A 12,534-nucleotide genomic window follows, 5' to 3' on the forward strand; every position below is an offset into this window, starting at 1 on the left:
TGTGTGTGTGTGTGTGTGTGTGTGTGTGTGTGTGTGTGTGTGTGTGTGGAGAGAACATTTTACTCTCGCTCTGTGGATTACTGAGCAGGTGGCTTCAGCCCAGGTCGTCCCTGTCAGCGTGCTTGATGGCGGATGATTGGGTACAGGTTGCTGTGCGGGGGGACCCTGACTTAAAGAAAGCCAAATTGCATTGCTAAAAGAGATAATCCAAACCACACGGGCAAATTGGTTGGACAAAGCACAGAATATATTGCTATCAAATATTTGGCTGACAACGAACCGATTGGTGACATTTGGCAGAACATTCAGCTGTGCAACTGTACAGCTACGCGGCACGGAAGTCTCAGATTGACAAATGGTTACGGAGTGACTGACTGAAGAATCGTTTCGAATGAGCGACGAAGACAGCTTTCCTTCATTCATTGTACCTCGATTTCGCACATTGCATGCAAGATGTGCGTGCCGTCGAACTCTTTTCTCTATCACAATATATACAAAAATAACACACCTGATATCCAGCTTCCATTTCGCTGAACCAAACCTGTTTGCTGCGCCCCACGTAATGGGCTTTCTTTGGAACCTGAAAAATAAAGGGTTACACGACATGCATTGACGAAGTTTTTATCACTCTTGAATATAATGCAATAAACCATACAGCGCGGCTCAAGACAGCAAGCAAAGAATTGTGGGCACTTCCTGTTCATGGCGTAACTTATTGCCCACTGTAGCTCTTAGTAAGCGTAATACCAAGAAGGAATAGTTTACACCTTGCTAAAATAGGCAATTTTTTTTTATTTTTGTGTGCCCCGAGCAGCGTGTGCGCAAGTAGCATAGTCCTGTAGCAGATGCAATAACTTCCAGACATCGGAAAACAGACCTTTCAATTGAAGTTTTATTAAGGGCATGACTAAAAATAAAACTTGCAAAGCATAATACAGCAATGGCAACTCCGTAAAAGTGCAAGTACCATTGGCGGCAGATATTCACAGTTACTTAGCTTACTCCAATGGGTATGTATTTTCGCAACGAAAACGTAAGGAAAATAAAGCCCAAAATAACTTGTTATTCGGTAAATCTGTTCTCAAAGTTTGAAATCTTGCCTGTATTCTCTTTACACAACTATCGTTTAATATTGAACTACAGGTTATACTTGAAGTCTAAATTCTATATTCTAAGTCTAATATTCTTGAAGTCTAATAACTCTATTGTGTTTTCTCTGGCTGATTTAAAATCTAACCGTAGCAAGCGTGATACTAGGCATAAAGAGGAATGGCACGTTTGTACACCTCGGACCAATTAAGATAAACAATCATTAACACTTACAGTACCCATTCTGCTTAATCAACTCGCACAGGAAGACTTCGATCCTATATGCTACTCCAATAATGAAATAAGACTATTTTGTCAGTTATGCCAAATAGACCAGAATCTCGTAATATCTTTATTGACATATTACAGTCATGAGTGCATGTTAGCCCACCTGTCCATACGTGTACATAGATCTGTGTGCATTGCTTGTGCATATAGTATGTATCTGTATGTGTGCATATGTGCATAAATGCGAAACTGTATGTGTATATAAATATGTATGGATTTTTTGTAATTTTATACTAGATTTTTCTTTTGTTCAAAGTGCATTTGTTTCCAATATTACTTTGTTGCAATTGTTGTATTTTTCGTGATGTTTCTGCAGTGCTCTGCTGTCAAACGTTTGAAGGGGCGGGACCTTCGTCAAGCTGTACCCCAGCTTTTAGTCCTGTCTCCTCTTTTCCAATGTGAAAAGAAATAAAAACACCATTCATTCATTCATTCATTCATTCATTCATTCATTCATTCATTCATTCATTCATTCATTCATTCATTCATTCATTCATTCATTCATTGTGAAGCCATTATAGCCCAAATAAAACTAGCACTGTAAATACAGAACCAGATTACTTCATCACTACTCTCACAATTAATTTGTTGGAGTTCCACTGCCAAGCAGTAAGAAAGAACACAAATGGACAATAATGGACATTCAACCAGGTTCCCCAGTTCAAAGAAACAAAAATTGAAGAGCTACACCTTGTTACCAAATAGAGCGTAAACGTCTCGTTAACGTAGTACATGCCTTTCTTTCCTGATATAAAAAGCGTCCAAATGTTGGCATTGAGTGGTTTGTTTGCATGTGCCCTATATCCGCGGTTATGAAAACCATGCTTTCTCGATAAGGCCCGTCCATTTTGGGCTGTACAGTCGTTCCGACAGAGCAATGGTATCATATGAACCCCGCCAGTTGAGCATGTTAAATATGGTATCGCGTGCTTCTTCTAGCTACTGCACTTTCTCCAATGGCATAAAATGTGGTGGAACTGGCCGGCCAGTGTACACCATGCCAAATAAAAGCTTCTGGTACGCCATACAGGCCACAAGGTCGTGAATCGGGAGGGAAGAGGAATAGTCACTGCCTGCCTGGAATCCGCCCTCCTGAAATCCGGTGCTCGTGCGATGTAGGGTACATTTGGCAAATATTTGGCGAAGTTCCCTGCAGGCGCCTATATATACGTTCTTAGCCACGGAAGGTCTTGGTGATCCTCCTGAACTAGGCGAAGTAGGCCAATTTTCTACAAAAATTAGGTTCAGTCTACAAAAAATCTCGCCCCATAAATATTTGATTCTGCATAGCACGAAGAAAATGTTGAAAATCATGAATGTTCACAAGCATGCTAAAAATGATATCTAAACAAAAACAAGTCGTAGCAAGCATTTTTACAAATCACGAATGTAAATAATTCTTTGCTGTTCATTTTTGCGCGACTTGCCAACGGACAGAATTGTTTGAAAGTTCTCTGCGCTTCCAGAAGCACGAGCTGGTGGTTCAGGGAGAAGTTGGAGGGCCGAACTTTTTAGTTAGACAATGCGATTTATGAACTAAATAAACTCGAGAAAAAGAAGCGAGAAACAGTCCAATGTAAACCGAGTTGCCGTATTTATGACCGTGAGTGTGGCTATGAGGAGTTTAGACGAGGGCGTGTTTCATCGTGTAAGAAAAATGAAAAGGTATGCAGAGACGAGAGGAAAGGTACAACGTTGGTCTTCAAGTGAAGAATCACAGCAAGTAGTTTGGTTATAGAAAAAGGCTACATCTTTGGGCATGCCTAAAATGGAGGGCCAAAAGTTACCACTCCTTTACACTGGCTAGCAAGATGGCCTGAACATGCCGAAGCGTGATCCTGACTGATACCACCAAAGGCTATATTTAAGCGCAATGAACTAAATGCTATAATAGAGCAGGTCAGAAACATCTTCCACTGCATTACTAATTAGCAGCTTTTCCGGATAAACACTAAATTCACTGTTAAGCGGCATGCAGCAACGCACTCAAATATTTACAACACGCAGTTCTTCTAGTTACAATTTAGCCAAAGGGATGTTTTAGCGCATAAGAAAGTGAAAAGAGGTCTAGAGATAAAAGGACGACAAAAAAGCGGGGACAGTGTTATGCTTAAAGTGGTAAATTACAGTAATTTTGAAGTAGCACATCGATTTAATAAACTTTAAGGACGAGGCACATAACTACTCTAAACAAGTTTAGTTCCTGTCGAAATGGGCAAAATATAGAAAGAATAAGCGTAATCTACGACAAGAACAAATACTTTGTGCCACTTTTTTGAGCGACAGGCGGAAACACCAGGCAGAAAACTGGAAATGTCCTTCAGCACAAGCCGGCTATGGCTTCGCTTGCAATTTTTACAGACAGCTCTTGTCATACGTGACTCGAAGGTGTACATATGATTTCCTATACGTCACCTCTTTGACACGCTGTTCAATCGGTCCCCTGACCGTGGTTCCAAAAGAAAACGAGTCGCATTCGAAACTACTTCGGCGTCAAGTGTTCCTACTCTCATCGGAGAAATGGCACTTACTGCCTCTCAGTCAGTGTTCGTCGAGGAGCCATCAACTATGTACGCATGCCATACCGCGGCAAAAAAAAGATACTTTTCTGGCCTGTTCCTTGTGGGCAAAGATCGTACATCAACATCATCATCAACACATATTTATGTCCACTGCAGGGCCAAGACTCCTCTCTGCAATATCCAGTTACCCCTGTCTTGCGCTAGCTGATTCCAAATATAGCCTGTATAATAATGGAAAAACATTATATACCTCATTAAGCAAAAACCTGGCGTGGTAGTCGGCGGCGTAACCGAATGATGGTACCAAAAATGACCGACGGCAAAGAGTAAAGCCACATAAAAAGTACTCGAATTGACGTCGAACTTCTCAGCGAGGTTCCTGTAAAAAAAGTAAACTAGATTTTGGTTGGGGTGGGAATGGAACCAGGGCTTGCGGGATGCGAGGCGAGCAGGCTTCTCCGACGCCACGGCGACAAGCTACAGCAATAAACAAAACAAATATTACAGCATACAATGTCCACGTGGTATTAACATAATCAGGCTGGCAGGGGGCTGGCTACGTCACATTAAAGTTCATTTAGAGGCACCAGAGACTCCACCCTTGACAACCACTCGGGAGTATGGCCAGCGGCCTTCAAAAACTCAACAAACCGACGCACAGTTTCACGAAAATTAATTCGCGCAGGTCGTGCGTCTGGATCACAGTAGCATCCCGCCATTCAAGAGCGCCAAATACTGTGGAGGCCCATCAACATTATTAAATCGAATGGAACGCCATCCTCGTTAGTAATGGGTAGATAACGTAATCCATGAAGGTCGGGTGGGAAGTCTTTCTTTATCGTTCTTTGTAGTACGTCCCAAGAAATACCCCTCCCCAACAATGAAAAAAAAAGAAAACATGACCTATCATTTCTCGTTGTTTGCACATAAGGCAGTGAGATTCCCATGGAAGAAATAAGCCCTTTTCCTGTAAAAACATTTTTACTGGCAACGTTCCAGTGTGTAATTAAAAAAAATGCTTTAGCCCTTGGCACAAGATACATTTTTTTACTCTCTTTAACACGTCCCTTCCAGTGCCTCCATTGTACAAGGCTCTGTACATGGGCTCTGGCAGAACAACGCCACACAAATCCTTGTACAACATTCCCTTCTTGACAATAGATAAATATTCATTTGAAAACCTCTTTGAAGACGTCTTTAAAATAATTCATGATAGTCATAACGAGTGGTTGATAGTACTCCACAGATTTCTGAATTATCAGAATGGCAACACTGATATGATTCATTCTACAATGCTCCTTCGTGAATCCAGCCTGTTCTTTTGGTTAAAGTCAAGTGCTGCCTTGATTAGACAGACAGACAGACAGACAGACAGACAGACAGACAGACAGACAGACAGACAGACAGACAGACAGACAGACAGACAGACAGACAGACAGACAGACAGACAGACAGACAGACAGACAGACAGACAGACAGACAGACAGACAGACAGACAGACAGACAGACAGACAGACAGACAGACAGACAGACAGACAGACAGACAGACAGACAGACAGACAGACAGACAGACAGACAGACAGACAGACAGACAGACAGACAGACAGACAGACAGACAGACAGACAGACAGACAGACAGACAGACAGACAGACAGACAGACAGACAGACAGACAGACAGACAGACAGACAGACAGACAGACAGACAGACAGACAGACAGACAGACAGACAGACAGACAGACAGACAGACAGACAGACAGACAGACAGACAGACAGACAGACAGACAGACAGACAGACAGACAGACAGACAGACAGACAGACAGACAGACAGACAGACAGACAGACAGACAGACAGACAGACAGACAGACAGACAGACAGACAGACAGACAGACAGACAGACAGACAGACAGACAGACAGACAGACAGACAGACAGACAGACAGACAGACAGGCAGGCAGGCAGACAGACAGACAGACAGACAGACAGACAGACAGACAGACAGACAGACAGACAGACAGACAGACAGACAGACAGACAGACAGACAGACAGACAGACAGACAGACAGACAGACAGACAGACAGACAGACAGACAGACAGACAGACAGACAGACAGACAGACAGACAGACAGACAGACAGACAGACAGACAGACAGACAGACAGACAGACAGACAGACAGACAGACAGACAGACAGACAGACAGACAGACAGACAGACAGACAGACAGACAGACAGACAGACAGACAGACAGACAGACAGACAGACAGACAGACAGACAGACAGACAGACAGACAGACAGACAGACAGACAGACAGACAGACAGACAGACAGACAGACAGACAGACAGACAGACAGACAGACAGACAGACAGACAGACAGACAGACAGACAGACAGACAGACAGACAGACAGACAGACAGACAGACAGACAGACAGACAGACAGACAGACAGACAGACAGACAGACAGACAGACAGACAGACAGACAGACAGACAGACAGACAGACAGACAGACAGACAGACAGACAGACAGACAGACAGACAGACAGACAGACAGACAGACAGACAGACAGACAGACAGACAGACAGACAGACAGACAGACAGACAGACAGACAGACAGACAGACAGACAGACAGACAGACAGACAGACAGACAGACAGACAGACAGACAGACAGACAGACAGACCCTTTAAGCCTTGGCACAAGATACATTTTTTACTCTCTTTAACACGTCCCTTCCAGTGCCTCCATTGTACAAGGCTCTGTACATGGGCTCTGGCAGAACAACGCCACAAAAATCCTTGTACAACATTCCCTTCTTGACAATAGATAAATATTCATTTGAAAACCTCTTTGCAAGGAATCGTACACTTGCGACAACTTCTCTAAGATAACCAGAAATATCTCCCGAGGGCATTTCGGTTGGCACAAAAAAGTCTGGCAATGCGCGTGCGAGCCTTATTTGGCATAGCGTGCGCAAAAAAGGATCGCTGACATCACGAAGGAAAAAAAAATTCTTAAAAATCTGTCTGAGAAAAAAAAAAGGTGTGTCCGGCCTAATCCACCATTCTTAACTCCTCTAAACAAGTTCGTTTGCCTGCAATTTCGCTATTGCGCAGCTCACACCAAAATGGCGAAAATTCGATGTAGCACAATGTAACACTTGCATTAAATACAATAGCCTACTCATAAAGAACAGGTTGCACACGGTAGCTCTAGCAAAAATCGGCATGCCCGTTCCTTTCCACCCTTCCGCCTTTCCACGTGTATCATGCGCCTGCGTATTCCAATATGTCTCGCCGCCATTATTATATTCTAGAGGTGCACTAGGGTTGAGGATTGGGCGAGTTGGTATTGCATTCTAGAACTGGTACAGCGCAACATACAAAGGAGGAAACAAGCCGAGCCGGCCATAAAAAGAAACAGAGCGCTGACTTCCAGCTCGTTTATTTGCGAGTTGCACAATATATATATCTACAAGAAAGCAACTGAGGATTTTCTAGGGTTTATATTGTCTATCGCACTTTCTATCCCTGATTCGGTTTATTAACAGCTCTAACCTATCTTTCTGCTCATCGTTGAGGCGCGGCCGTGCCCCAAGAAACCTATCCTTAAACGTGTTCGTGTCGGGAACATGTAAAGCGAGCAATGCCTGGTAGTACTGAAAAACACATGCTTATATGTTCGTTATCATCGAATGAGGAACCTCCCAATTCTATGTTGTGTATGTGATGTCGCCGAGCGTGGTTTTTTTTTTTTTTTCCAATTCGGAGCGGTAGCTTCGACGGAGCCTGCCCTGCAGCTACGGGTTCCGCTCGCGCCGGCACCAACGATCCGCGATAGCGCTCCTCTTCTATCACTTCAATTTTTGTTTTGTTTTCTTAATGTCATCAATCCATTTACCAGGCGCTTCGCATTCGTTTTCGAGCAGTTTTGCATGCACAGACCTTAGATTGCCTTCATTTAATTTCTCCTCGTACGCAATGGAACAAGACCGCTCTATTGCTTTTATTTTTATTTATTATTTATTATTTATTAGTTACCTGCATCGCCCCGTAGGGCATTACAGCAGGGAGGTTGCAAACTTTAATCAATACATCAACAAATTAGTTCAATCCGTGGTAAAAAGCATCATTTTCTGTAATATATACAATGGTCGATGGCAAACTGTTCCAATCTCGAACAGTTCTAACAAAAAAAGAATAACGGAAGACGTCACCCCTACAAGAAAATTCCCTGACCTTCAAACAGTGGTCAAGTCGCCTAGATATATAATGTGGTGCCTGGATATATTTATCGCGGATTATGCCTGTTTTAGAATAACAAATATCGTGAAAAAATTTTAATCTAATATGCCTTCTACGAGCCTTCAGCTCTTGCCATTTAAGTTTAGGTTTGCTTTCTGTCATGCTAAGCTGCCGGCTATAATTACCAAGAACAAATCTAACTGCCCTATTCTTGATTTTTTCTAATTTGTTTATAAGCTCAGATGTGTGTGGGTCCCAACAAACACATCCATATTCAAGTATTGAACGTACATGACTAAAGTACAACTGCGTCTTCAAGTTACTCGGTAAATGACTAAAATTGCACCGCAAGAATCCCAAGACTGATGCTGCCTTATTTCCAATATAGTTAACATGCTTGTTCCATCGTAAATCAGAAGTAAAAAACACACCTAGATATTTAAATTCCTTGCTTACTTTTAGAGTTGAATCATGAATTCTATACCTATAGGGATGATTAGCTCGTTTTCTTGTAAAGGTGACGTGAACAGTCTTATTTATATTTAACGACATATCCCAACGCACACACCAGTCTGCGATAGTGTTTAGGTCAACTTGCAGGATTTGTGAATCGGAAATGGCATCTATGACTCTATAAACAACACAATCATCGGCAAACGTCCTGAATGAAGACTGTATACCAGTTGAAATATCATTGATATACAACAAAAACAATAGTGGCCCCAACACTGAGCCTTGGGGAACTCCCGACGTAACTGATGCATATTGCGAAGATATACCGTTCAGAACCACAGCCTGTTTCCGCAATGACAAATATTCGGCAATCCACGCTATTATTTTACCATCCAAGTTATAAGCTTTTAATTTGGAGAGTAGGAGACTGTGTGCGACTACATCAAACGCTTTACTGAAATCCAAAAAAACGCAGTCCACAACTTGTTGCTTATCAACTGCCGAGGCTAAATCATGAATAAACTCTACCAACTGTGTATTGCACGATAAACCACGCCTGAAACCATGTTGGCAGGGACTTAGGAGACTATGCTTAGTTAAGTGGTCCATAACACAACTGTATATTACATGCTCCATAATTTTGCAGGTTATACTAGTTAAGGAAACGGGCCTGTAGTTCTGAACGGAGTTACGCACCCCACTCTTATGTATGGGCACGACTCGCGCTAACTTCCAATCATCTGGCATATCAGTTTCATTTAGAGACTTCTGAAACATCCGGACAAAATAAAAGCATAACGCGTCCGCACAGTTCCGTATGATAGCGGCAGGAATGTCATCAGGGCCGCATGCCTTAGCCTGGTTCACATCTTTTAATAATTTACGGATACCATCGACACAAAAGGTAACTTCTGGCATGGGGTCTATTTCAGCAGGTAATTCAAAACAGACAGTACGTGAGCTAGACGGCAAAAAGACAGATGAAAAATAACGGCTAAAAATTTCAACTTTAGACTCATTATCATGAATAATAGCTTCCTCATTTTTCAAAGCAGGTATTGATCTGTTGTCTTTGCCATTACGCTTCACGTACCTCCAAAATTCTTTGGTATCCCTGACAAGTCTTTCTCCTAGATTAAAGAAATAGAAGTCCTTAGCGATGTCGGACTTTTGCCTAAATTCAGTTTTTGTTGCTTTCAGCAAGGCCAAATGCTCTGGCGAATTAGACGCCTTATATCTTTGATAGTTTCGTCGCTGTCGTCGAACAAGGGCACGTAACTCTGTGTTAAACCAGGGTTTGTCTCGAGCTCGCCTACTTGATATAACTCGTGACTTAAGTAACTTAAGTTGTTCATTACAAAGTTCCCACTGCCGCCATATTTTCAGTTCATTACTCCGCTCTATTTTGCCGATTTCTTCCATTACCGCACGGTTGAAAGCATTGCCTTTCATCAGCTTCTTATTTAACTTACACAGTTTTCAGCTGAAAGCACTGCCACGTTTTTGCTACCCTATCCCACACTCAACTAAACAGTGGTCTCAGAAAGACACCGGCACTACTTGATAAATGATGCATTTTGGAATTACGTCCAGCGTTACATAAATGCAGTCCAGACGGGCATGACTTGCACGATGAAAATGTATGTACCTCACACCACCCGCGCCTTGCATACACTCCGCCACATCCTCGAGGCTCCATTTGTCTATTAATTGCGACACTACCTCAGCACTTGCGCTCCCGAACACTGGTCTTGGGTCCAGTGGTCTGATCGAAAGCGCGCAGGACACAGTTGAAGTCGCCCATGATAATAAGCTGTTTATCGAGACTGATGCGCTGTTCAACACCTTGAAGAATGCGTCCCTTTCACCCACTACATTTGGTGCGTACAAACATAAAACACGCAATTTCGTAATGCTGAATGTGAAATCGACAGCAATACACCAACCTGACAAGCACAAAAAATCAGCATGCACGTCGAGACCCGGCAATTTCTAAATAAAGAGGACACAACCAAATGTGCCGATGGCATGGCTTACAACAGCGTAGAACCTAGAAGTCAAACGTCGTACCATGGTCCCGGTCTCTTCCTCCCCATCAACTTTTGTTGCCTACGCGACCATGATGTCAATGTAGTGGTCCGTTAATAGCGATACACCTGACTTGGTTTTTCTTTCCTGCCAAGCCTCTTACATAAAGTGTGGCTACTTTCAACGGAGATGCAGGAGCCATTTTCGTAAAGGGTAAAAAGTCCGAGAGCATGGTTCTTACCCCTCGCGCCTAGTGCGCGGCTAGCCGCCTTCATTGGTGGCGGAGCCACCCAGTGCAGGCTCCGAATTTTGCAACGTAGGTGCGGCATCGCTGGTTCGCATCTCAGAGAAAACGTTAGGTCGCAGCCGCAGACTGGTCCACCGGGCTTGGGTCGTTTTGGCAGGCGGCTCCTCGATGCTGGAGGGTGCCACCTTGTCCCCTTTTTTGCCGGTGAGGACACAAGGGCGCTTGGCTGGTGCGGAGACGCTGGCTGCACGGCCGCCACTCAGGTACGCGTTCTCCGGGCTGCTCGTTGGTTCGACGACCTTGGCTGCCGGACCACTGTCCCCATTCTCCGACGTCTTCGCCCGAGAGGCAGGCAATTTCTTCTCCTCAGGATGTGTCCCTCCTTTGCTGGACGTTGTTGTGTTACCAGTGGAAAGCCCCGACGGGTCGGTCGTTCCTGCGGGCTTGCCTACTTCATCGGCTCCTTTCGCCGCCTAATTCACGTCGTCGACGTCCATAAGTCGCTCAATCGGCTTGTCTTGCGATGCCAGCTCCATAGCTACCGCGTATGTGCAGACGCACTTGTTGTCTACGTGACCATAGAGCCTGCATTTTGAGCCGCGTGGCACCTTGCATTGACGTCGAACGTGGTCCGTAACGCGGCAGTGCAGGCACTGCATAGGCCGCCCAGGTGCCTACACAAGGGCCAACTCTCCTGCAACGCGTAGCTGGTGAAGCAGATCATCAACCGTCATACCGGGTTTCAGTTTCAGGAGAACAATCCTCGTTGTGAACAGCTTCTCCTTGACACCTGAGACAAGCCAACATTCCGGGGTCACTTCGATTACGTTCCCGTAAGCAGCCAGAACCGTCCGACAGTTGTCGTCGACCACGTTTTGCGACATCCAGTGCAGCCGTAGTTTCACGTGCTGTTCGTCTAGATCGAGGATAATGCAGCGGTGTCTTTTTACTTGTAGTTCCTTAAGAGCGGCAAGCTTCTTTGCTGCTTTGGTACTGTAGCGATTCACCGCCCAAACATGGTTGATTTGGTACTCCCCCAACGCCACCATGTCGGGAAGCGCATCAGCGTTCGCGAAGGCGTCGCAGAGGTCCTCATCCCTGTAGGGTCTAAATCGCATGTCACCATGCAAAAAAAAGACGGTGGTAAACACAACACATCCGCTGAGTACTGTAGGCGAAATGACCTCGCAGTCATGGACTTCCTCATTTTCAACCCTCCTTTCGCGTCTAGCAGAGGCCGCTATCACCGCTCCGCTGGAGCACATGATTCTGGGTCCGCACCGAGTGGTAGCGGGAAGAAGAATGACGCCACGACGACTCCATAGCCCCGGTTGATTAAATGTGTGCCTCGTGCGTGTATCATGGCACACGTCTCGTCGCAGCCGCCTGACTAACTAAAGGTGTAGCCTAGTACGTGCGTAGATGGGCACGCGACGGCGGAGCCAATGGGCAGGATTTATTGCCACGCCATTCCCGTTTAAAATAAGTGTGTAAATAGAAATCATTACTGTCCAATTAAATTCCACCGGGTTGTTCTTCGAGTTAAGAACTCCTCGTGGGCAAGCGGGCGCGTTTTCATTTTTCGCGGGCATAGGCTTGCGTGGACAAGAAACGTGGGAAAAAAAAACGTTTCACCAAAGCGACTATAATGCTTTCGCATT

The 12,534-nt window shown here is 44.5% G+C and overlaps 1 protein-coding gene across 1 annotated transcript in view; it reads right to left on the bottom strand.

The window, feature by feature from the left end:
- Positions 1–12,534, bottom strand: part of LOC139059024 (collagen alpha-1(II) chain-like) — a 1,291,347-nt gene that overhangs the window by 54,705 nt on the left and 1,224,108 nt on the right. Inside the window, exon 42 of the mRNA XM_070536814.1 lies at positions 509–580. Within this exon, the coding sequence (XP_070392915.1) occupies positions 509–580 (72 nt within the window). The remainder of the gene's footprint in view (positions 1–508; positions 581–12,534) is intronic.

This window comes from Dermacentor albipictus, chromosome 4 (assembly GCF_038994185.2).
Source record: "Dermacentor albipictus isolate Rhodes 1998 colony chromosome 4, USDA_Dalb.pri_finalv2, whole genome shotgun sequence".
Taxonomy (NCBI): domain Eukaryota; kingdom Metazoa; phylum Arthropoda; class Arachnida; order Ixodida; family Ixodidae; genus Dermacentor; species Dermacentor albipictus.